This window comes from Bubalus kerabau, chromosome 5 (genome assembly GCF_029407905.1).
Source record: "Bubalus kerabau isolate K-KA32 ecotype Philippines breed swamp buffalo chromosome 5, PCC_UOA_SB_1v2, whole genome shotgun sequence".
Lineage (NCBI taxonomy): Eukaryota > Metazoa > Chordata > Mammalia > Artiodactyla > Bovidae > Bubalus > Bubalus kerabau.
This window is the reverse complement of record NC_073628.1, coordinates 81,819,835-81,846,866: the sequence shown is the minus strand read 5'-3', so window position 1 is coordinate 81,846,866 and position 27,032 is coordinate 81,819,835. Positions and strand designations below refer to the sequence as shown.

Below are 27,032 nucleotides of genomic sequence, written 5' to 3'. Positions count from 1 at the left end.
TCTGAGGAGAAGGAACCCAGCCCAGTTCTGGGGGCCAGGCACTGCCACAGCTTAGGAGCTGCAGCTCTGTCGACTCTGGGCAGAGTCTGACCGAGAGCAGCTGAATCGAAACTTTCGGCTCCAATCTGATGTGACTTCTTGTTGGCAGTTTTGGCAGCTCTTGTGAGGTTCTCTTTTTAATGAAGAGATATTAGTCACAGTATCTTACGTACCTTTTCAGGTGAATCCCATGATCATTGGTGGAGCTCTTGCCGACGTCCAGAACCACCTGAGGTGTCTATCTGCGTTTCCTCATTTAACTCCTTCTATTGTCGTCTGAGAATGCTTAATTGTTCCCATTTTACAGAAAAGCAGAGGAACAAAGGGGATTGTCCAGATCACTTGCCTAATACATTGTATTATTACGGCTGCAATTCATTGGGCATCTATGAAGCGTGGGCACTGAACCAGGCACTTTCTGTCCACTGTCTCTCACTCTCACAGCTCCCCTAAGATGGGAGAGATCATAGCAGTTTTGCAAAGGAGGAAACTGAGGTTCAGAGAGGTCATCCAGTCAGGTTAGGATTAGAATTTGGAGCCCAAGGGCAAAAACTTTTTCTTTGTTGCACAATCTGTAAAAGCCTTGTTTTTCAACTTGGATTTTTGTGTTGATAAATTGAGCGCTTGGAAAAAAACTGGTCGAAGCTAGACTTGGGCTGGAGTTTACACTCTATGACTTCCTAGTAATAGTGACAGTCGCTCATTTGTTTAACCTCTATGAGCTTTAGTGTTTCAACTATACACTGGGGACAGGAAGAGCTCCTGCCACACAGCACTGTTGTAAGGATTCAGTGACACCTTGCAGGTCAAATGCTTTGCACAATGCTGGGCACAGGGCAAATACTCAACAGCAGTTGTTATCATGATTGGCCAGAGAACACGGCATGGAAAAGAGGTATCAGGTCCCGGCCTGACCTCCACTTAGGGGACTACAGATGGAAACATCAGGGGGGGTAGCTGCTGGGTAGAAGAATCTCCACTCCTTCCCATGGCCAGGTTACTTCCCTCCCATTGGAAGGCCTTGGCCTGGGTGGGCACCAGGCAGAGAAAAGGATGGTGAGCAAGACCCACCTCCTACAAAGAGTTGTTTACCACGTGCCGGGCACTCTTCTAGATTCTCTGCAGATGTGAACTCATTTAATCTTTATAATGTCAGTGCAGAGGGTGCCACTGTTCCCTTCATTAATGAAAGTGAAAAGTAAACTTAAATGACCCCCCTCCCCCGCCAGGTCCCACTCTGACCCTTAGGGCACAGCCACACCAAGCCTACAGCCCTGCCTCCCTAAGGCAATGGGCACCAGGTCATGGATGCCCCCCTGTGACGCTGTGCCCCTCCTCCTTGATGCTCAGACACATGCTTGGTAGGAAGAGCTCTCCATCACCCAAGGGTGACATTCATTTTGTGACTGATCCAGGGTGCTGCTTCTCCCGCTTCACCCTCCTTCCTCCTTTTGGTAATTTCTGTGGCATAAACGACAAGTGACAAAGATACTCAAGAAGGAAAAACTATGTGAGAAGAAGTAGACCTGGGCTTCAGTTCCAGCTGTAGCTATAGACACACCCCTTACTATTAAATAGCTCTGGGTCTCTGCAAGTGATTCATCTTCTGGACATTTTTCATCAATAAAGCAGAGATAATATCAACATCATGGTTTTCTCATGAGGATCAGACAGAAGCACATGAAATTTATAGAATAATGCCCAACTCCTCAATTACTAAGCTATTGTTATGATCTGGCCATTTATTTGTAGCCTTAAGCTCTGGTCTGGCTGTTCACCCAGGAAAGACTCATTTGCCCTGAGCCTCCCTGTTTTCCTGACCTGTAAACTGGGGGTTGAGAGCGTGCAACCTGCCTTGTAGAATCACTGTGAGAGTTGGGAGAGGTCTTGCATAAAGCTCAGCACACAAAACGGCTCCACCAACTGTGTACTTTACTCTGAGCTTATCATAATTCTCCCAGGAATTGAAAATTGGCTCAAACTCCCAACAACCACTGGCATTTCTTCCCAGTCACAACTCATGGGGGAGAAATATTTGGATGTTTCTCTTTCATAAACATAAGAACTGCCCAAGAGACATTTGAAGTTTTTAAAAGCTTTTAGACAACCACCTTAGAGAAGAACTGCCCACAATAAAGCAAGTCTGAGGCTGGCCCGTGGAAAAAAAAGAAAATCAGGTGCTTCCTCTATAACTCTGTTTTAAAAATCTTCTCCTTCTCTCAGAAAGTTCATGTTAATCAAAACTTAATAGGATCCTAGCTGCTTTCCCAGCTCTCAGGTGTGATGAAAAGAACATGGGGTTTAAGGTCAGACAACCTGGGGTCAAAGGCAGGTCTGGGACTGTTGTGTGAATATAGGTAAGACAGTTACCCTCTCTGAACCTCAGTCTCCTCACTTAGAAAACGGGAAAAAGAATCATATCAATGTCATAGGAATGTGAGGAAAGTCAAATGAGATGTGAAAACAGTCTGTAAAATGCAAAACACTATGAAAATGTGAATTGTTATTATTTACCGTTAAGAGAAATGATATCCTATTTAACGCTCAATCCCAGTAAACAGAGTCCCTCAGGAAGCCCCGTATCTCTGTGTCCTCCTCCTTTTTAAGTTGAAAGTTGCTATTTACATTTTAGCAGTCTTTTCACATCTGTATCTGCTATTATGTCATTTCAAATTGCTTTGGAAAGAGGCAAAGTATAAAAACAAACAACAACTCCCGGACCATTTATCCTCTGCTCTCAGTTGCATTTGCAAGATGGCGGTAGGATCAGATTTGCTGTCTGCAGCCTGGAACCCAGGACTGGTTTCTCTGGTTGAAGGTAGCCAGTTATCTCAGGAATCGAATCAGAAATGATACTAACCAGCCCTAAAGGAAACTCTCCACCCCAACCACAGTTACTCAGCCAAGGGGAAGACTGATCCCAAAAATATTGCCTTGAATCCTCTGGTTTCATACCTTCAACCTCAAAGCATAAATCTGCATTTTGTTTTCTGTAGAATTTTTAGAAGCAACGTGTCTTGTTGAAACTTTGCTTTCTCCACCTACCAGTTTACCATCTATATAGAGATGGAGCCAGCCTGTAACGGGTTTAAAATGAGACAGCCAGGTAGGCGAGACACTCAAGCAATCTCAGCGTTTTAAACACAGAATACATGTTACACAAACACCATTCATAAACCTGAGTCACAGACTTCAGATGGAAGCTGGTACATGTATAAATAGCCTGTGTATGTCAAACACAAGAAAAGAAGGGAAGCTGGGGGAATAAGGTCAAAATCATGGTGCCCAATTTAAACATAATAAAAATCTCAGCCTTGTCATTATTTACAACCCCGAGTACAACTCCTACCCAAGAAGGAGAGAATGTCGAATGGAAAATTCTAAATGAACTAATGTCCTCGTGTTGAACCAAACAGCACGAATGATGCAGCATCATCAATGTAGCTATAGTTATGTTGTCTCACTTCTCAGCAGCCGGATGCCCACAGCACAGAACTGCCACACCAGCTCTTTCTGGCCTTGGGACTGTTTGCGAAGCCTTAAAAGTTAGTAGTTTTGACTAGTGTTGATTAATTGACTCGCCTCCAATGGCCCTGTGATGGTTTGGGATGACAACAAAACAGTACAGTTTGTGGTGGCAAAGAATTAACACTTTGAACATGTCATCAGTATTTTAAAAAATCATTTTTCCTACAATTCCCCCCCTTCCCACTTCCCAGCCCCCACTCCTGATTTTGACCATAATTCTTTACCAACATACCGCCCCCAAACTCAGTTCCCAACATCACTGGGCTCTTACAAAGCAGAGCAGAAAAATAGACACCCTTGCAGACTCAAGGCTGGTTACAGCCCAAGGCAAGTCTGCACACCTTCCAGGCCCCGCCCATCGAAGTGAAGGGCGTGGCCAGGGCTTGGAAGAAACGCAAAGAGTCTCAGGTAAGTCCATGACATCCTTGAGATCTTCAATCTGTCCCACAGATGCAGCCTTGACTCTGGGTCACCCAGTTCCTCAGAGGGCACCCTCCAGCCTTCCAGCCATCACACCCACAGACCAGGAACGCAGCATGAACTTCAGGGAGCCTTTCAATAAAGGGGATTCAGGAAGCAGCAATTCTCCTTCAGAAGAGGTTTCGTGTTTCATCACCCCACGTGCCCCTGCTGCCCAGAAGGGATCTACAGGCCAAGTGTGGGGTGCGAACGCGGAAGACTGGTACACAGGGCGACAACACGTGTGACAGCGGGCTGGCTCGGCCGCTGGCTGCTGCCTGCTTCCGGCTCCCAATTCCGAGTATCTGCCCATCTCTGTCTGTCACATCCCCACACTGGTCCCTGCTCCCGTCACCAGCAGGATGGACTGCACAGCCTCGGGCCTCTCCCATCTCAGTCTCTGTGGAGTGCGTGGTCTTCGAGTTAAGAGCTCACTAAAGTGTAGATCATGCTGGATGCAAAAAGAAGAGGAAAAAAGACGGCATTAGTGGGAGCCCTCAAAGGACTTAGACGGCCCTTAAAAGAGGCACCTTCCAGAAGCCAGACCCCTGGCTTCTTTCTCATTCCTGTCACTAGAGTAACTTATCTGCTCCCCAAACTCTTCCCTCTTCTACTTCCCACCTCGTGTAACCATTGTTATGAGGCCACACTGTGCCCCTTGGATGAGAGATATGACTGCTCTGAGCGTCTCTCATTATTCTCAACAGGATAATGATTATGCCTGCCATTCCTCTTTTCTGCAATTGCAGGGCAGGTCCCCAGGGGTCTGGGGTACCGTGGATTCTTTATGCCACCAGCTGCCACATGCATATGTGATGGCCATGTCCAGGGGCTCCCAGATTATGCTGGTTAATATGTCAGTGCTGGGGAGAAGCTCACCATCATGACTGTAGGGACATGTGTGTGAACACAGGCCCTCTGGGCTCACAAACTAAATGAATTCGTAGCTGGTTAATTCCCCGGCCCTCTTGTTTTTAACAAAGTCCAGGCATTAAATATGCATTAAGAGCCATGTGTCCTATGGTGGTGTGACCACCGAGGAGGGGGTCACGCATCCCTGTGCTCTTAGAAAGGGATGCAAGCTAATTCTGCAACAAGGAAGAAGGTTCTATACCAAAATATACACTCTATCTGGCAGAAAGAAAAACAACTCTTTTACAATATAGAGAGAAGAAAGGAAAATCTAAGAAACAAAACCAAAGACAATGAAACTGAAGAATTTTGCTTCTAACCTTCTCCAGCTGCAAAGCCCCAACAAGGCCCTTCTGAGAAGCTCAAGTTCTGCCTTTGAGAATCTGGTACGCCTCATGCTCACAGAGCCTCACCGGTCAGGTCTGGAGCTAGAGCGGTCTTATTTGACATGGGAAAATACGGGGGTCAGCTGAAAAGCGGATCACTCAAGGTCACACAGCAAGGCGAGGAGCCACGTCCCAACACCAAAGCCAGTGCTCCTTCCGTTATAACACTGAGCCTCGCAGTATGTGTTCACTCACTTTCCTTCCCGCGTTCATTCAGTATTTATTGAGTGTCTCCTGAGTGCCAGTCCCTATTCTCACTGCTGGGAAACAATGATGGAGTATGCAGCCCCATCCACTGCACTGAGGGAGGGTGTAGTTAAGCTGTAGCAACAATAAGGATTGAGCAAGCACCTACTATGTGCTGGGCACAACCAGGGCACTGCAGATACAGAGATGAATGAAACAGATGAAGTCTCTGCCATCAAGTACATCATAAATAACATAACCAGAGTGAGAGAAATGAACAGGAGGGGAGGCAGGCACAACCCAGAGCAACTGGTTAGGAGGGTGGTGCTCCTTAGGTATTAGTATCATTCTGGTTTACACCCTTAATTTGAAAAGGCCTTTATGCCGAACAGGCAGAATCCTCACTGGACTAACCAGTTTCTGTTGGTTTTGATTTTAATATTAGCATTAGTATTAATATTCAGTCAGTTCAGTTGCTCAGTTGTGTCCGACTCTTTGTGACCCCATGAATCGCAGCATGCCAGGCCTCCCTGTCCATTACCAACTCCTGGAGTTCACCCAAACCCATGTCCATTGAGTCGGTGATGCCATCCAACCATCTCATCCTCTGTCGTCCCCTTCTCCTCCTGCCCTCAATCTTTCCCAGCATCAGGGTCTTTTCAAATGAGTCAGCTCTTCTCATCAGGTGGCCAAAGTATTGGAGTTTCAGCTTCAGCATCAGTCCTTCCAATGAATATTCAGGACTGATCTCCTTTAGGATGGACTGGTTGGATCTCCTTGTAGTCCAAGGGACTCTCAAGAGTCTTCTCCAACACCACAGTTCAAAAGCATCAATTCTTTGGTGCTCAGCTTTCTTTATAGTCCAACTCTCACATCCATACATGACCACTGGAAAAACCATAGCCTTGACTAGACGGACTTTTGTTGACAAAGTAATGTCTCTGATTTTCAATATGCTGTCTAGGTTGGTCATAACTTTCCTTCTAAGGAGTAAGCATCTTTTAATTTCATGGCTGCAATCACTATCTGCAGTGATTTTGGAGCCCAGAATCTATAAGATCTTCTAGAACTAACACCCAAAAGAGATGTCCTTTTCATTATAGGGGACTGGAATGCAAAAGTAGGAAGTCAAGAAACACCTGGAGTAACAGGCAAATTTGGCCTTGGAGTACAGAATGAAGCAGGGAAAAGGCTAATAGAGTTCTGCCAAGAGAACACACCGGTCATAGCAAACACCCCCTTCCAACAACACAAGGGAAGACTCTACACATGGACATCACCAGATGGTCGACATCAAAATCAGATTGATTATATTCTTTGCAGCCAAAGATGAAGAAGCTCTATACAGTCAGCAAAAACAAGACCAGGAGCTGACTGTGGCTCAGATCAAGAACTCCTTATTGCCAAATTCAGACTGAAATTGAAGAAAGTGGAGAAAACCACTAGACCATTCAGGTATGACCTAAATCAAATCCCTTACAATTACACAGTGGAAGTGAGAAATAGATTTAAGGGACTAGATCTGATAAACAGAGTGCCCGATGCACTATGGACGGAGGTTTGTGACATTGTACAGGAGACAGGGATCAAGACCAACCCCAAGAAAAAGAAATGCAAAAAAGCAAAATGGCTGTCTAAAGAAGGGACACAAAAAGAAAAGGAGAGAAAAAGTATTAATATTAAGTAAGTAGCCCCTATCCTGGGGTTTCCTGGGTGGCGCTAGTGGTAAGGAATCCACCTGCCAATGCAGGAGATGAAAGAGACTCTGGTTTGACCCCTGGGTTAGGAAGACCTCCTGGAGGAGGGCATGGCAACCCACTCCAGTATTCTTGCCTGGAGAATCCCATGAACAGAGGGGCCTGGTGGGTTACGGTCCATAGGCCTGCAAAGAATCAGACACGACGGAAGCGACTTAGCACACATGCACAACCCCCATTGCATGTAACCTGCAAAGGTCTCCTGCTCCACAAGGCAACCTGAGGAGGGGGTGGCACTGGATGCTGGGGTGGTTCACGTGGCATAGGGGGCAGAGTCCAGGCTCCGGGGTCAACTGCTAACTGTCAGTTAGGACCTTCGACACATTTCTTAATCTCCATGATGTCGTTAGGAACCCATCGGGAACCTCAAACTGTAAAATCCAAACCCCCTCCTTTACAGGGTTCCCAGTGGCTGTCACTCGAGTCCATCATTGTGCTCAGCTCAGAAGCAGCTCTCCGTGCATGTGGGTCCCCTTCTGTCCCTGTGAAAGTGGCCTGGGCTGATAGTCCTGTGCTCACCACAAGCCCTGGATCTAAGGAGGTGGGAGCCCCTGAGGCACAAGAAACAGGGTCTGTGAGGAGCTCTGAAGAGCACCAAGAAAACAGATTCAACAAAGAAGGCAGAACCCTGATTGCCAACCAGGGTCACAGTGAGGGGGAGAAGCAGTTGTTTCCCCTTTTGTTTTGGAAACAAAGTCATTAACAAACGTAACATAAAGGCAGAGTCAAACTGAACTAAAGGACAGACAGTCAGACAGAATGTCTGGAACATGGTCAGTTACAGGATGATCACAGCCATCTAACAGGCAGGAGCCCCAGCACTGCCCCCACAGCTCAGCAGACAGAGAGCAAAGTCATGAGGACTCCTATGCCTTCTTCCCTCCAGCACCTTAGGTTCCAGCAGTTACTGCAACAAAACTGAAATGAGGGAGCTGGATCTGCCATCCAGACTAAAGCGGATCCCCAGTGAACAGGGCAGGATGGGGGGAAAGTTCTTTCCTTGTTCTGCTGGCTTTGAAGAGGGACAACAGTGCCTCTGGGGACAGGCCCCTCACCTGTGATTCAGCAGCAGGGACTGCCCGCAGCCCCACAAAGAAGCTGAGCACACTCCAGCGAGGAAACCTAACCTCCCTGTTAGCCCAAGGTGAGCAAATCGCTAAGTCCATGAAACCTTGAGTCACCTTCTGCAGGCTTCCCAGTCTGAGCCAGCTTTCGTTAAGACACTTGGGCCAATCTGCTGGGCACCTTGGAAAGCTCCAGAGAGGCTTCAGAGACCCTTAGGCTCCTTTCAAATTGAAATAGGCAATGGACCAGGACATTCCATCCAGGAAGAGGACGGAAGTGTCACCCTGAGCCTGAACCAACCCTTGACTCCAACAAGACTGTGGTAAAAAAAAAAAAAAAAGAATGTGGTAGAATATTCTGAATCACCTCCAGGGCTGAGTTATTCCAGAAGGAGTTATAGATGCAGCGCTTCTGAGTCTTCTGGACCCTGAGGATGCAGAGACGAGAGGTGGACCAAGCAGCATCTCCAGGATGATGTGTAGCCCTGCAATTCTGAATCAGCAGATCTGAGACCAAGAATCTGCTCTATTAAAAAGCACACCCTTTTCACCCCCTGATCCTAAGGCAGAAGATCCAAAGACCACATTTCAATAAAGACTTTCCTAAAGATTCCCCTAAAGGAAATCAACCCTGAATGTTCACTGGAAGGAATGATGCTAAAGCTCCAATGCTTTGGCCACCTGATGGGAAGCGCCAACTCATTGATAAAGACCCTAATGCTAGGAAAGATTGAGGGAAGGAGGAGAAAAGGGTGACAGAGGATGAGATGGTTGGATGGTATCATGGACTCAATGGACGTGAGTATGAGCAAACTCCGGGAGATGGTGAAGGACAGGGAAGCCTGGCGTGCTGCAGTCCATGGGGTCTCAAAGAGTCAAACACAAATAAGCAACTAAACAACAACAACAACAACAAAGATTTTCTAAGAGCCACCAGTTAAGAGCTCAGTCTTTGGGACTGAACTTGAGAGGGACTTCCAGCTTTGTCACTATGAGCTGTGACTGTGGGAAAATGATCTAATGTCTCAGACTCAGTTTTCTCATTGTCAACATGAGGGCAATAATAACATTTAGCTCATACACTAGGCAATATACATCATGCACTTAGCTCAAAGCATGGCTTGGCTTTTTTAAAATTTTTAATTGGAGGATAATTGCTTTACAACATTGCATTAGTTTCTGCCATATATCAACATGAATGAATCAGTCATAGGTATACATATGTCTCCTCCCTTTTGAACTCCCCTCCTACCCCATTCCACCCCTTGAGGTTGTCAGAGAGCACTGGGTTTGAGCTCCATGTGTCATATAGCAAATCCCCACTGGCGGTCTATTTTATATATGATAATGTACGTGTTTCCATTTTGCTCTTTTGTCTCTCCCTCTCCCTCCCCATTGTGCCCACAAGTCTAGTCTATGTCTGTGTCCCCACTGCCGCCCTGCAAATGTGAACCATCTTTCTAAATTCCACTCTTTGTGACCCCATGGGCTGTTGTCTACCAGGCTTCTCTGTCCATGGGATTTTCCAGGCAAGAATACTGGAGTTGGTTGCCATTTCCTTCTCCACTAAATTCTACATATATGCATTCATATACAATATTTGTTTTTCTCTTTCTGACCTACTTCACATGGTATAATAGGCTCCAGGTTCGTTCACCTCATCAGAGCTGACTCAAATGCATTCCTTTTCATGGCTGAGTAATATTCCATTGTATATATGTACCACAACTTCTTTATCCATTCATCTGTTGATGGGCATCTAGGTTGCTTCCATGTCCTAGCTACTGTATATAGTGCTGCAATGAACACTGGGGTACATGAGCCTCTTTCAGTTATGGTTTCCTCAGGGTTCAGTTCAGTTCAGTCGCTCAGTCGTGTCCGACTCTTTGCGACCCCATGAATCGCAGCACGCCAGGCCTCCCTCTCCATCACCAAGTCACGGAGTTCACTCAGACTCACGTCCATCAAGTCAGTGATGCCATCCGGCCATCTCATCCTCTGTCATCCCCTTCTCCTCCTGCCCCCAATCCCTCCCAGCATCAGAGTCTTTTCCAATGAGTCAACTCTTTGCATGAGGTGGCCAAAGTACTGGAGTTTCAGCTTTAGCATCATTCCTTCCAAAGAAATCCCAGGGCTGAACTCCTTCAGAATGGACTGGTTGGATCTCCTTGCAGTCCAAGGGACTCTCAAGAGTCTTCTCCAACACCACACTTCAAAAGCATCAGTTCTTCGGTGCTCAGCCTTCTTCACAGTCCAACTCTCACATCCATACATGACCACAGGAAAAACCACAGCCTTGACTAGACGAACCTTTGTTGGCAAAGTAGTGTCTCTGCTTTTGAATATGCTATCTAGGTTGGTCATAACTTTCCTTCCAAGGAGTAAGCGTCTTTTAACTTCATGGCTGCAGTCACCATCTGCAGTGATTTTGGAGCCCAAAAAAATAAAGTCTGACACTGTTTCCACTGTTTCCCATCTATTTCCCATGAAGTGATGGGACCGGATGCCATGATCTTCGTTTTCTGAATGTTGAGCTTTAAGCCAACTTTTCCACTCTCCTCTTTCACTTTCATCAAGAGGCTTTTGAGTTCCTCTTCATTTTCTGCCATAAGGGTGGTGTCATCTGGATATCTGAGGTTATTGGTATTTCTCCCAGCAATCTTGATTCCAGCTTGTGTTTCTCCCAGTCCAGCGTTTCTCATGATGTACTCTGCATAGAAGTTAAATAAGCAGGGTGACAATATACAGCCCTGACACACTCCTTTTCCTATTTGGAACCAGTCTGTTGTTCCATGTCCAGTTCTAACTGTTGCTTCCTGACCTGCATACAAATTTCTCAAGAGGCAGCTCAGGTGGTCTGGTATTTCCATCTCTTTCAGAATTTTCCACAGTTTATTGTGATCCACACAGTCAAAGGCTTTGGCATAGTCAATAAAGCCGAAATAGATGTTTTTCTGGAACTTTCTTGCTTTTTCCATGATCCAGCAGATGTTGGTAATTTGATCTCTGCTTTCTCTGCGTTTTCTAAAACCAGCTTGAACACCTGGAAGTTCACGGTTCACATATTGCTGAAGCCTAGCTTGGAGAATTTTGAGCATTACTTTACTAGTGTGTGAGATGAGTGCAATTGCGCAGTAGTTTGAGCATTCTTTAGCATTGCCTTTCTTTGGGATTGGAATGAAAACTGACCTTTTCCAGTCCTGTGGCCACTGCTGAGTTTTCCAAATGTGCTGGCATATTGAGTGCAGCACTTTCACAGCATCATCTTTCAGGATTTGAAATAGCTCAACTGGAATTCCATCACCTCCACTAGCTTTGTTCGTAGTGATGCTTTCTAAGGCCCACTTGACTTCACATTCCAGGATGTCTGGCTCTAGGTCAGTGATCACACCATCGTGATTATCTGGGTCGTGAAGATCTTATTTGTACAGTTCTTCTGTGTATTCTTGCCACCTCTTCTTAATATCTTCTGCTTCTGTTAGGTCCATACCATTTCTGTCCTTGATCGAGCCCATCTTTGCATGAAATGTTCCTTTGGTATCTCTAATTTTCTTGAAGAGATCTCTAGTCTTTCCCATTCTGTTGTTTTCCTCAGGGTATATATGTGCAATAGTGGGATTGTTGGGTCATTTGATAGTTTTATTGCTAGTTTTTTAAGGAATCTCCATGCTGTTCTCCATAGTGGCTATATCAATTTACATTCCCATCAACAATGCAAGAGGGTTTCCTTTTCTCCACACCTTCTCCAGAATTTATTGTTTGTAGATTTTCAATGATGACCATTCTGACCAGTATGAGGTGACACCTCATCATAGTTTTGATTTGCATTTCTCTAATAATGAGTAATGCTGAGCATCTTTTCATGCGTTTATTAGCCATCTGTATGTTTTCTTTGGAGAAATGTCTGTTTGGGTCTTCTGCCCACTTTTTGTTTGGGTTGTTTAAATACTGGGTAAATGCAGCTGCTTTCCGCCTGCCCCAGCCTAACCCAAACTCCAAGGCAGGCCCCTCTTCCTCGCCCGGCTACTGCCAACCAGACCACTTTGAGGATAGTGCTGGGTACCTGGAGATATTGTGGCCTGCTGCAGATAGGGATAGGAGAGCAAAGTGACAGGTGAGACACCTCAGGGATGAGCCCAAAAGGACCAGGAAGGAGGAGGAGACATTTTCAGAAAAGGCACTTCCTGGGGAATCAAACCACAAGACAGTCTGTTTATAGCTATCCACTTCATTAGGATGTTCTACTCAGAAGTGAAGTGAAAAGAGGGGAGACTCTCGAAACAGAATTACAAAGTCAGAATGTTTTATTTAATTAGAGTGGTGTTACATAATATTGGGAGAATTGTGAGCATAAGCATTTAAGGACCCAAAATGCCCATTTGTGAAGCGTGACTGCCCCAGGGGGTCTCTGTTATGGTCCCCAAGAATGCTTTCACATGAAACTGGGGGTCAAGGGGCGATAAGGCTGTGCATCCATGGCCACTGGTGACCTGACTGTCTGAGCTGTGGAGCTGCTGGGGGCAGGGAGCCCTACGGAGGAGTAACCAAGTGCACTTTACCAACAATCTCCTAAGAGGGGTTGGCAGAATGTGTTTTCACTGTGTAGCTCAAAGGCTGCACCTGTCAGCTGGCAAGGTAGGACCTTGTGCCCCTCCCTCTCCTTCATACAGAAACTGTTAGTTGGCTCCAACCGTCCCTGACAGGCCAGGACTCCAATGCTCAAAGGCCTGATATCCCCTCCACTTGCTACAGGAGTCAAATCCATAAAGAAGAGCAGAAACTCACCAGTAAAGGTAGTAGAAGAAGGAGAGGAGATAGAAGGCCAGCTTACACCATGCCTCCTTCTGACAGTAACTCAAGGTATCTGCGTTCATGACCACCGGTGGGTCATAGGCGAGCTCGGAGCTGTCTGCTGGACAGTGGAAATACCTGCAGGGAGAGCAGACAGGCCGTCATCGGTTCTGAGACCTGGGAGGGACATGGGAAGTCACCCGGGCTGAGTCCTCCTGATGCCTGGCTTCCCTCTGAGGAGTCACTGCCAAGCAGTCATCTGCATTCTGCCAGAATCACTGCCCAAAATACAGCCCAGGACTCACTAAACAGTGGCTCAACCACTATCCTCCAGTAGGTGGTAACACCCGAATACGCAGATCCACCAGCGTCACATTCTCCCCACACACAGGTGATAGAAGGAAACCATGTCACTTGGGAGGTACCAGGAAGAGCCTCCTTTCTCCAGGGATGTGGGTGGGTGAGGGGTGGTCTGTGTTGTGGGCAGGGTGGGGGGGAGTCTGTTATGTGTACAGATCTGGGCATCACCAGGGGCACAGGCGTGTGTGGACGTCAGTTGCATCTCTGCCTCCCAATGTTGCTGTACCATAATTTTACCATAAATATTCATTACTTCGGATTAAACATTAATTCCTTTTGGATGATCCTCCTCCCAGACCCTCTTTTAAAATCCCAGATACTCTGGAAGCGACATCACATTCCCACTTGAGTGCGGAGGAGTTTACAGGTAATTTTCTCCTTGAGAGAAGGACAAAAATGATAAAAAGAACATCGGCCATTGCAGGGAGAGAGCTGCTCCAGAGGGAAACGGGGTGAACCCAGAGAGCGCTGGGAGGAGGGGGCAAACGCAGACTTGGTGTCATCTTCAAAACATCGCCTTGGCGCAGCGTGAACCCGCTGTGCTCACAGGAGGGGAGAGACTCCAGCTGTGCTGGGTGAGACCTCGGGAAGTGGTCAGGCAAGAGGTGAGTCCTGCCCCTGAGGCTGTCCATCTGTCTGGCCCTTACAAAGACACTGCCCCCAGGGTCTCAGCCAGCACCTCATTCAAAGCCAGGGAACAAAGTGCAGCTGAAATCACTCTGCAGCTGCTTTTTTGTCAGCCTGGTGAGGGAATCAGGAAGCCGGGTGCAAATTAGTGGCTCCTGTGAGGCTCTGGGTCCCGCTGTGGTCCTCGAGGGAAATGGAGGACCAGGCGAGGGGTCTGATGGGCTTAATCACACCAGCTTTGAAGAGCATCCCCGTAACGCAGCAACTCCCGGAGCTGGTATTTCAGTTCCCTCTTCATCCCCTTCAGAGGACTGCGCTGACATTATCTGTCATCCACGCTGTGCCGAGAGGAAATCACAAGCCAGATTCAATGACATCTGCCAGCCCTCCAGGCCACTCACCGCTCCTCTTCCTTGGAGCAGATTTCAAAACCTATTTGCTTTTGCTGTGGCCTTGTTCCCAAGTGACATCATTAAGTGGAGGCAAGGGTGGCAGGGGGGCTGAGTGGCTCAGGGACTGAGCTTCTTCAGGTCAGCCATTAACCTCTCTGAACCCCAACTTCCACATCTGTAAAATGGGACTGAAACTGCTTACTCCAAAGGGCTGCTGTGAAAACTGTGTGAAGTGATGGGTCCAAATAATCTCAAAGAACAGATGCTGAACAAAAGTCCTGCCGTTCTACTTGCAATAAAGCAAACTGAGAGCTAAGGCAGAGGGGGCTTTAACTGCCCTAGAAATATCGCTGGGCTGGACCTTCGGAGAGGAGAGGTGGGCAGAAAGGAAAGAGAGGGGGGTTCAAAGACTCTGATTTGTAAAGGACACTTCCCTTCCTCAATCCTTTTTCTTTCATTTTCTGGGTACTTACAAACTGCCAGAACTAGGCTAGATCTGTCAGGGATTCAAAAACATAATGCTAACTTCCTACTGGCAAGAAGATTGCAGTCACTTCCTTATACACGGAAACGTTCCAAGTGTAACGGCATGGCTGGCTCTCCCTCCCTTCCTTTTGGAGGGGTGATAGCCCTAAGAATCAGTGCACTAACCAAACTTTGGCAAATAAATCACATTTTTGATACCCTAGATTAACAACGAAGTGTTTGAAGAACTTTGGGATAAATGACTTTTAGAGGGAGAAGAGCCAGCCGTCAGGTGACAAGGACATGACCTGTGTTCCCTACAGAAATGGACCTGCCATGTCCCAGCTGAGTAATGCTGGGTTGTGACTTAACCTTGGTAAGTCTTTGTGACCTGTGTGTACAACCCACCTTTTTGTTGTGGATATTGGAGGAGGCAGACATGAAAAGTCTCTGGGTGGGTACGCAATCCATTTCAACACCATAATGTTTCTATTTGACTTCTCTTTAAATTCAGATTTTAGTAGGTTCAGTTCAGTTCAGTTCAGTTCAGTCGCTCAGTCGTGTCCGACTCTTTGCGACCCCATGAATCGCAGCACGCCAGGCCTCCCTCTCCATCACCAACTCACGGAGTTCACTCAGACTCACGTCCATCGAGTCAGTGATGCCATCCAGCCTTCTCATCCTCTGTCGTCCCCTTCTCCTCCTGCCCCCAATCCCTCCCAGCATCAGAGTCTTTTCCAATGAGTCAACTCTTCGCATGAGGTGGCCAAAGTACTGGAGTTTGAGCTTTAGCATCATTCCTTCCAAAGAAATCCCAGGGCTGATCTCCTTCAGAATGGACTGGTTGGATCTCCTTGCAGTCCAAGGGACTCTCAAGAGTCTTTTCCAACACCACACTTCAAAAGCATCAATTCTTCGGTGCTCAGCTTTCTTCACAGTCCAACTCTCACAACCATACATGACCACTGGAAAAACCATAGCCTTGACTAGACGGACCTTTGTTGGCAAAGTAATGTCTCTGCTTTTCAATATCCTATCTAGGTTGGTCATAATTTTTCTTCCAAGGAGTAAGCGTCTTTTAATTTAATGGCTGCAATCACCATCTGCAGTGATTTTGGAGCCCCCAAAAATAAAGTCTGACACTGTTTCCACTGTTTCCCCATCTATTTCCCATGAAGTGATGGGACCAGATGCCATGATCTTCGTTTTCTGAATGTTGAGTTTTAAACCAACTTTTCACTCTCCTTTTTCACTTTCATCAAGAGGCTTTTTAGTTCCTCTTCACTTTCTGCCATAAGGGTGGTGTCATCTGCATATCTGAGGTGATTGATATTTCTCCCGGCAATCTTGATTCCAGCTTGTGCTTCTTCCAGCCCAGCGTTTCTCATGATGTACTCTGCATAGAAGTTGAATAAGCAGGGTGATAATATATAGCCTTGACATGCTCCTTTTCCTGTTTGGAACCAGTCTGTTGTTCCATGTCCAGTTCTAACTGTTGCTTCCTGACCTGCATACAGATTTCTCAAGAGGCAGCTCAGGTGGTCTGGCATTCCCATCTCTTTCAGAATTTTCCACAGTTTATTGTGATCCACACAGTCAAAGGCTTTGGCATAGTCAATAAGGCAGAAATAGATGTTTTTCTGGAACTCTCTTGCTTTTTCGATGATCCAGCGGATGTTGGCAATTTGGTCTCTGGTTCCTCTGCCTTTTCTAAAACCAGCTTGAACATCTGGAAGTTCATGGTTCACTTATTGCTGAAGCCTGGCTTGGAGAATTTTGAGCATTACTTTACTAGTGTGTGAGACGAGTGCAATCCCTGACCTCGGACATGGGGTACCTCCTCTCGGCTGCCTCCCCTCGGGCATGGGGTCCTCCTGGCTTCTGCCCCTGACCTCGGACGTGGGGTAGCTTTTAGTAGGTTACCTTTACATAAAAGGACTTTCGTATGTAACTGAATCATCTTCATTCCTCCCTAAACCTGCATCCTGCTCTTGGTCACCTCCTAGCAACCCAGCCTTGACACGCCCCCTCTTCTTCACCTCCTGTTTCCAATTATTGGCCAAATTATGTCCAGTTTACCTCTCCAGACCTCTCCTCCTCTTCTCTCTCCATCCCAACTTCCATTACCTGGGGCAAGCCTTCATTCTTTCCACCTGGAATTTCACCAGAACCTCCTAATTAGATTCCGTCCTTAAAATTTCACCCTCCTACCCAGCCTTCCCACTGCTGTCAGGGTCACCATCCTAAAAATTGGATCCGGAAATGTCATTTTCCTCCTGGAAAGCCCCTGAGAGCGAGCCATTCCCTACAGAAGAAACGTTTCCAACTTCCTGCCAAGTCATTTCAGACCCTCCACACCTGATCCCCAGCTGCCAACCCCATCTCTGCTCCCTTTCATCTCAGGACCCCACAGCCAACCACACTGAACAACCGCTGCTCCCCAGAACACCAGGAGCTCTCTTACCTCTGAGCCTTTGCACAGGCTAGTCCCTTAACCTCGAATGTGCTTTTCCAGATTTCCCAGTGCTGTCCCTCCATTCCTCTACATTCTACCCATGCTCCTCATACACCTGGTAAGAATATATTTCCCTCCACCACTAGGGTATATATTCCTTGAAGGTAATATTATATTTTACATTCATCTTGGAATCCCCAACAGTGTCTGGCCCATAGTATGTCTTCCATATGTTTGCTAAATGAAGGAGTGAATGTTCCAGACGTGACTAAATACAGGCTATACTGTATGGTATAATGACAATGATTAAATGTTTGTGGGGGATCAAAAGTGTGGCTCATTTATCTGTACAATTGCATCTTTTACTACTTTGGTATACGCTTCCCCCACCCCCAACCCACCTTCTATACCCATATGGTGATTCTCTTTTACAAAAAGCCCAAATCATATGATCTGATGCATGGTCTTAGCAGGGAATAGAACATTTAAAATCAGAACTGTCCCAGAAAATGCAGCCCATCTGGTAGGTGGGTTATTTTTATTAAGATATAATTCATATGCCAAAAAATTCACCTTTTAAAAGTATACAATTCAGTGGTTTTTAATATACTCACAGCATTGTACAACATCACCAGTATCTAATTTCAGAACATTTTCATCAATTTTAAAAGAAAACAGTGTACCCATCAGCAGTCACTCCTCACTCCCACTCCCTTCCAGCCCCTGGCAATCACTACTCCACTTTTCATCTCTATAGATCTGCCTATTTTGGACATTTCTTATAAATGGCTTTTTGTGATTGGCTTCTTTCCTTGTGGGTCAGCTGGTAAAGAATCCACCTGCAATGTGGAAGACCTGGGTTCAATCCCTGGGTTGGGAAGATCCCTTGGAGAAGGGAAAGGTTACCCACTCCAGTATTCTGGCCTGGAGAATTCCATGGGGTCGAAAAGAGTATTCTGGCCTGGAGAATTTCCATGGGGTCGCAGAGAGTCAGACATGACTGAGCGACTTTCACTTCACTTCTTTCACTTGTAATATGTTCAGGCTTTGTCCATGGTGATGCACGTATCAGCACTTTATTGGTTTTTATTGCTCAGTAACACTCCATTGTAAGGATATATCACATTTCATTTGTTCATTCATCTTTTGATGGACATTTGGGTTGTGTCTTTGTTGTTGTTTAGTCGCTGAGTTGTGTCTAACTCCTTGCGACCCCATGGACTGTAGCCAGCCAGACTTCTCTGTCCATGGGGTCTTCCAGGCAAGAAAACTGGAGTGGGTTGCCATTTCCTTCTCCAGGGGATCTTCCTGACCCAGGGATCAAACCCACATTTCTTATGTCGCCAGCACTGGCAGGCAGATTCTAGATTGCTGAGCCACCAGGGAAGCCTTGGTTTTGTCTACTTTGTGGCTACTGTGAATAATCCTATCAGATCAGATCAGTCGCTCGGTCGTGTCCGACTCTTTGTGACCCCATGAATCTCAGCACGCCAGGCCTCCCTCTCCATCACCAACTCACGGAGTTCACTAAGACTCACGTCCATCAAGTCAGTGATGCCATCCAGCCATCTCATCCTCTGTCATCCCCTTCTCCTCCTGCCCCCATCCCTCCCAGCATCAGAGTCTTTTCCAATGAATCAACTCTTTGCATGAGGTGGCCAAAGTACTGGAGTTTCAGCTTTAACATCATTCCTTCCAAAGAAATCCCAGGGCTGATCTCCTTCAGAATGGACTGGTTGGATCTCCTTGCAGTCCAAGGGACTCTCAAGAGTCTTCTCCAACACCACACTTCAAAAGCATCAATTCTTCCATGCTCAGCTTTCTTCACAGTCCAACTCTCACATCCATACATGACCACAAGAAAAACCATAGCCTTGACTAGATGGACCTTTGTTGGCAAAGTAATGTCTCTGCTTTTGAATATGCTATCTAGGTTGGTCATAACTTTCCTTCCAATGGCTGCAGTCACCATCAGCAGTGATTTAGGAGCCCCCAAAAATAAAGTCTGACACTGTTTCCATTGTTTCCCCATTCTATTTCCCATGAAGTGATGGGACTGGATGCCATGATCTTCGTTTTCTGAATGTTGAGCTTTAAGCCAACTTTCTCACTCTCCACTTTCACTTTCATCAAAAGGCTTTTTAGTTCCTCTTCACTTTCTGCCATAGGGGTGGTGTCATCTGCATATCTGAGGTTATTGATATTTCTCCCAGCAATCTTGATTCCAGCTTGTGTTTCTTCCAGTCCAGCGTTTCTCATGATGTACTCTGCATATAAGCCTTTAATGCTGATCTGTGAGGGTTGAGGCTGTGGTTAGTGGAATCTATAGGAAGAACCTTCCCTTATTGGACTGCTACCTGAGAGCAGCTTGCAGAGAAGGCTTTGGGGTAAGGGTAACCCGGGAAGGGGTGAGAGGAAGGCACAGCTGGCTGGTCCATGTGGGGGATGTCATCTCTACATGGCAGGCTGCCCGAGCAGGAAAGGGAAGGATGGAGCAGTCCCAAGCTGACTTACCTCCAGAAGTGATAGAAGAGTAGAGGGACATTCAGCCCCAGGGTGAGCCACTCCTGAGCACACAGGAACATGATGCAGAAGAGGCTGTGGATGGAATATTCTGGCAGCACCAGCTGAAGAGGAAGCAGAGACACAGGCCTGAGTGAGAGGGAGGAGAAGTCCCACTCCGGCCTCTACAGCATCTGATGTCTGCCTGGATACTGCCTCCAATATACTAATGACACACAGCCCCTACCCCCACACAGCATCACAGAGTCACCGCCCCCGGCCCTTTCTGGTAAGTTCTCCTCTTTATGTGACCAGAGCCATGCTTTATACCTAGCCCTAAATGGACAGAGACCCTCAGCACCCTACATACCAGAACAGGGCACTTGCTTCAGAGGGTCACCCATGGATGACCCCCTAGGAAAAGCAGAAGAGGCCATCCAGCCCCTGTGATGTCTGACCCCGGGCAGGACCCAGTGGAAGAACACTGATAGGGTTTTCAGTGATTCAACAACTGCCCTGCTCCTGTTTCACATATAGAGACTCACAAACCTAAAGCAAATATTAATATGTGTGCATGCGTCCTAAGTCACTTCAGTTGTATCCAACTATTTAGTTCAAATAAAGGAGACTTGGGGAAACAGCATTTTGCTTGATGGTGGATGGATCCAGAAGAACCTGAAAGGAATGACATGTAATGATAAAAGAGGGAAACTTTAGCCTCCAGAGGGAAAAGAGTCCGGTCCAGATCAAGAAGGGTCAGACGGTAGAAGGTGACCAGCAGGAAGACTAAACCTCCCGACCCCAATCTACCCACACTGGTATAAATGGTAAAAAGAGCTCAACGACTGTGAACCACCCCCTCCTAAGGGTGGTTACATCTTAACAGAAAGTAAAGCTGAAACAGAAATCAAAGTGACTATAAAAGAGAAATCTGGTACCCAGGCAAGTAGCAAGGAAACCCTAAAACAGAGATATAAATGCACCATCTTTCTCACTCATAGAGGAATAAATATTTAATGAATGAGTATTTAATGAATGTATACATCTATGTCGGGACGGGGGGTGGTTAGTCTCTGGGCATTGTTTAGACCATGATGAATGCCTTGGTCCAGCTAGCATAGTCTAACCATCCTTCAAGACCTGTCTCAAACACCACTTTCTAATGGAAGCTCTGCCCATACCACCACACTGTCCCCTCCTCCCTAAAGGTCTCAGCCCCATAGTATGCTTTCTGACCCTCACCCAGGGGGATTCTCCACGTCCATGATGGAGTCATGACCTTCCTCCCACCTCTCAACACACCTAGATCTCTTCCAGGATCTACTCCACAAGTCTATAAACTGTCCTGGCCAAACTCTATCTTCTATTCTTTTCTCATCTCCATTTGCAAAGTGCTTTTTTGCACTTAGTAGAGACTTAGCAAGTATTTGACAAAATCAGTTGAACTGACCATGTGCACATGGCTGGAGCATGGCTGGGTGGCATCAGGGATGCAGCCTGTGGCCACAAACCAAAATTCCTCTGGATGGGAAACAAACTGCCTCTAACTGTCCCATCTGGGGGAAAGCACACAACCTCGGTCTCTTTCATCTCTCACTTTAGTCAGATTAGCCAACTGCCTCAGATGACAGATACAGTGAGGGACACGCATTTGGAATAAATACATGCAGAGGCACATGTGGAAGAAACGCATTTTGTAAGTGGCATCTTCTTTCTTCTCAAGTCCAGAGAAGAATGAACTGCATTGACCCACATCTTATAATTCTCAGGCAGTAATCCTAGAATCAACTTACAAGAGCCAGCAGTGACCTCAGTGGGTGAACTGGGCACAGCCAGCCCCTGTGAGCCTGGACCACCTGGTAGGAGGAGGTATGTCCCATTATTTCTCCTCCCAGGACCTTGCAGCCATCTTTACCAACCCCATCTGTGCCCAGCCAAGGCTCCTCCTTACCTCCTCCTGCTTAAAGAGAAAACCCCCCTCCTCCCTCCTCCAGTTCTCAGCCTGCCAGCTCCAGGGGGCAGTGGCTGTGACCTCTACTACTTACATCTCTTCATTTTTTAATCATCAATTTCAGACACTTATGCCGAGGTAATTAACATGTTAAGAGACAGCCACCACGGGCCTGGATCATCCCCGTCTGCAGCTCCAGTGACAAATCTCCGACTGATTACAGGCCCCCTATTCATCACCATCACTGCTTCTCTCTTCCGAGCTTGATTTATAGTGGAAGCTGCAACCTTCTGAGCAGGGAGGATTCGTCACTGTCACCACACTGAGGAGAACTGCTTAATGGAGGCCACCTGGGTGCACAGGGGATAAAAGCTGAGAATCCGTGCTGCTCTTGGTGGCTTCTCCCCGCTGCCTCTGCCTAACACTGAGCAGCACCCTTGCAGGTGGGACAGCAAGGGTGCCCTTTGTGTCCACGCACTGTTTTTCTCCTGCTTCCCCAGGAGGTCCCTGTTCTGTGGCGGGGACTGTTCCTCCTGGACCCAGTGAACCTTGGCCAGGCCACGCGCTCCGAGCCTGCACAGTGGGCGTTACTGCTGCCCCCCACCCCCCAACCCCCCCCTGGCTCCCCTCCACTCCCACCCCCCTGCCCCCGCCCCTCACACTTCCTGCGTCTGCCCTTGGGATGTCACTGGGTGGGGCTGAAGGGCTGTGAGCAGAATCGGCTGGAGGATTTACCAGCCAAGACAAAGTGCTCCGGGGTCTCTTTCTCTCCCCTATGACACAGCAAAACACACTTAGGGTGGGGGGTCCTCCATCATCCTGAAGCCATAAGTGAGGAGAGAGGTGCTGGGGCAGCCGGGGATGGACACCCAGCATGAACAAGAAAGAAATGCAGTTTGGAGGGTTTGGTTTGGTTTGTGTTTTTGTTGGGTGTTTGGTTTTGTTTTTTATGGTTGTTTGGTTTGTTTATTTGGCCAAGCCATGCAGCATGCAAGATCTTAGTTCCCTGATCAGAATTCCAATCCACCTGCAGTCTTAACCACTGCACTGCATTCTATGCTACTGAGATTTGGGAGCTGTTTCTTACCATAGCATCATTTAACCCATCTTGTCTGGTACAGAATGAGTAATCAGTGGGAAGAGCAAAGTGGTGACGCCTCCTGATGAGCAGCCCACCCTTGCTTTCACCAGCATTGGGTACACTGAGGCAGGGGCTGAATGATCACCAAGTGGGCATAATGCTTATTTTCCATGTGGGCTGTTTGGACTAGCTGTCCCATCCCAACCCTGCTTATCTCACTCTTCTACAAAGACTGTCCCTGAATCTCCTGGGCCAACTACAGGAACACTGAGGGGAGCATTGACTGTCCCCCCACCATCCTGAGTCATCCCCTTCAATGGAAAATACTGTTTCCTTCATAAGACAAGTTGTTGAATGGTGCCAATCTCATTCTTTCATACAGCAAACAGAGGAACTGCTTCACACAGGCCCCAGTCTATTGAATTCCTGTCTCATTACGCCTTGCTTTACAGAGTCATAAATACTAAATAAGTGGTCTCAATACAGGTATTGTGAGATTGCTGAAAAGACTGCAATTCACTCCAACCAGGGGGCTCACGGAAGGTTTCGTCATCAAGGCGGAATCCAGGAAACTTGAAAGGATGAGTAAAACCTAACCACACGAGGAAACTGGAAGTCAGCCCTCCAGGAACAGGAAATGATGGGACAAAAGAAAGAGGTGACAGTCACCACCTGGGCGGGTTCTTCACAAGCCCACCTAAAAGGCTACTTAGTCACCACTGAGTGGATTAAGGCCAGGCCTGATGCGAGCCAAGTTCCGGGTAAATGTTCATTTTATTCCCCTCCTGCTGGGACCCAGCTTTCTCATCCCCCAGGGCTGCAGCCTTGGTGTGTCCCCATCATAAACTGCAGCATATGGGCTGATCATGAGAGTACAGTGACACCACAGCCTCCTGCCACTCCACCCTGCCCCGATGCTCGCAGAGGTCAAGCATCAGGTGAAGTTCTCGGAGCACACTAGCAAAGCTCAGACACTTGTCAGTGAAGACCTCAAAGGGTTCACCCCCGCCACCACCACCCCCAGCTTCTTCCATGGCCTCTAAGAGGATGGATAGATGAGGATCACCTATCCTGACTCCCTGCCCAGATTCTAGTCCTCAATTTCCAGTTCCTGGCAGATGCTTCCATCCAGATAGTTTGCAACCACCTGGTGCTGAAAGCTCACTCTCCTCCCAGCACCTGTAAACTTTATCTCCTAAATGTCCAATTTCTGCTAACAATAGCCATCTCTGGCTTCTCTGTTTCATCCATTTCTCACCCCACAGTTTCCAAATCTTGCCATTTCTTCTTCACAGCCACTTGGATTTGCTTTCCCTTTTTAAATTTCCCCTACTGGTCTACTTCCCCTACTGGAGAATGGGCCCCAGCACATTCTCCCAAGGCTGGTGCAAGAACTTTCTAGCAGGTTTCTGTCCCTGGACACTGCTCTGTCCAGCAGAGCAGCTACCTCTTCTTCCTATATGTGCCACACTCAGCTCAGCTCTAAACTTTCATCCACCACCTATTTCCCCCAGGAATTTTATTTTCTTTCTACTTAAGCATCATCTCATTCATTCATGTATCCATTCATTAGCTGCTTTAGCCCACAGAGATTAGCACAGGAATGATGCTAAAGCTGAAACTCCAGTACTTTGGCCACCTCATGTGAAGAGTTGACTCATTGGAAAAGACTCTGATGCTGGGAGGGATTGGGGGCAGGAGGAGAAGGGGACGACAGAGGATGAGAAGGCTGGATGGCATCACTGACTCGATGGACGTGAGTCTCAGTGAACTCCGGGAGTTGGTGATGGAGAGGGAGGCCTGGCGTGCTGCAATTCATGGGGTCGCAAAGAGTCGGACACGACTGAGCGACTGAACTGAACTGAATAACCTTTACTCATGATGGGAGAATACTGTAATAATGTATCGATGTCTGTCTTATTTCATTGTGATGGAGAAGGGCCTGGGGGCAGGAAGAGAAGTTCTTCTAACCCCTAAAGGGAGAGAAAAGAGAGAGGGAATGCTTGGAGTTGAAGCAAAGGAATGAAGCTCCCTAGGGAGAGAGTGAATTCCCTAAGACTTGGGAGGAGGAGATGGTGAAGGTGGAGAGGTGGTACCAAGCATCCCTAGCAGTGGGATGCACTCCTGGCTCCCACCAGCATCCCAGTGGGGCAGGATTTCTGAGGGGCTGGGATAAGCCTGGCTGGGGCCAAACACCCTAAGAGCCAAGACACAGAAGCCACGGGGAAGGTCCCAGGGCTGCGTGTAGCTTGAAGGGAGTGTCAGCTATGAGACCACTCATCTCTCAATGAACCCTGTTGACTCAGACAATAAGCTTTTCTGCTGTGATCACATTGAGCTAAAAATATTAGCCCACTATCTCAACATGTTATATAAATTCTTACCAGTTACATAATGATCGACGGTATGATACTGAGAAAAACTTATTTCCCTCATCTGTAAATGCCAACATGTGCGACAAAGTTGCTAGAAGGGACTCAGGGTGTCCTGTGACAGCGCTCTCAAGGCGGAAGAAACATCAAAGCAAGAAAGATGTTGTTGTGGAGATGAAAGTGATCATTATCTTTGGTAACGGTCACATGTGAGCTATTTGCCACGCTCAGGCAGGTAACGTGTCAGTGAAATGTCCCAGAACCCAATTTGGTTTCTTGAGTCTCCATCCGATCTCCTCTGACCTTCCCCCGCTCTGATTAAACCAAGCTTCCAGCTTCACCAAATGGGAAGAAAAACCCACAGCTGTTTAGCAGCCTGCCCCAGTCCTCGCCTGTTTTCAACAACAACCCAGTTCCCTGTGTGTCTGTCCTGAGGTTTATCTTCCCCAGGAGCCAGTGACTATGAAGAAGAAGAAAAGATAATGTCTCTTTCATTTGATTGCCCAGCCCACACCAGACTGGCCCTAAAACAGAGATGCCCTTCTGGGATGAGCAGGGCGGAGGCAATCTTCTCATAGATGTCCAGCATGGGGATCTGTTCTCCAATTGTCCCCAAATGAACCATCGTGCACATAATTCACATGAGGAGGAGGAGACAGCAGGATAAGAGGCACAGGATGGCAGCTCAGGAACCTGGGATTTTGCTAAACTGGAAGACTATAAAAAAGCATCCAGGCAGTGTCAGGAAACCTTATTCTGTCTTAGTCCCTTTGCTCAAAGGAAGGCACTTTCTCTTCAGTTGCTCTGGGTAAAGCTCACCTGGCATGCTGCAGTCCATGGGGTCACAAAGAGGCGGACAGACTTAGTGACTGAACAACAACAGCAAAGCTCTCCTGGAGAGGGCGCTCCCCTGCAGCAGGGAGGCAAGGGCCTGCACCAGACGGGCCGAGGAGGGCCGCCCAGACTCACCAGTCAGCCTCCACAGAGGCAAGGCTTCCCTGCAGCCTCTGCTCCCTCCGGTGGAGGGCTGGCAACCACAGATGGCACAATTAAGGAGGAACATCCCAACAGCTCAGACTTGTGTTGGGCCAACTGGAGTGTTGCCTATTTGATGATGCTGGCATGTCAAGCTGTTTGACCTCCTGGATTCTGCATCAATGTTTATCCAGGATTTTTATGGGGAAAGCAGATGACTCTGGTACATATGCGACTTGGCCAAATAAAAATGCAATTAGAATTGTAATTTAAAGTCACCATAAAATTGGGGGGAGGGGATGATAAATTAGGAGGTTGAGATTAACAGATATACACTATATATACTTTACTATATATTACTAAATATTACTATATATTATATATATAGTATATATATATAGTATATTATATATAGTATATATAATATACTAAATATACTATATATTACTAAATATATATATATTTACTATATATTATATATATATTATATATATAATATATATATATTACTATATATAAAATAAACAACAAGGACCGACTGGATAGCACAGGAAACTATATTCGATACCTTGTAATAACATACAATGGAAAAATAATCGGAAAAGAGTATATGTGTTTTATATACATATATGTATAACATATATATTACATATATACATTACACAAACACACACTGTGTAATGCGTATGTGCTGTGCTAAGTCACTTCAGTCATGTCCAACTCTTTGTGA

The 27,032-nt window shown here is 46.9% G+C and overlaps 1 protein-coding gene across 4 annotated transcripts in view; it reads right to left on the bottom strand.

The window, feature by feature from the left end:
* Window positions 1–1,824: 1,824 nt before the first annotated feature.
* CNIH3 (cornichon family AMPA receptor auxiliary protein 3) overlaps window positions 1,825–27,032 on the bottom strand; it is a 133,614-nt gene continuing 108,406 nt past the window's right edge. For 2 of the 4 annotated variants that reach the window (XM_055581982.1, XM_055581986.1), the window contains 3 exons: window positions 19,936–20,048; window positions 13,117–13,260; window positions 1,825–4,477 (listed from right to left, as the gene is read on the bottom strand). In XM_055581982.1, the coding sequence (XP_055437957.1) occupies window positions 4,450–4,477; window positions 13,117–13,260; window positions 19,936–20,048 (285 nt within the window). In that variant the 3' untranslated portion in view covers window positions 1,825–4,449. The remainder of the gene's footprint in view (window positions 4,478–13,116; window positions 13,261–19,935; window positions 20,049–27,032) is intronic. The other 2 variants (XM_055581985.1, XM_055581984.1) reach the window with 2 other exon arrangements.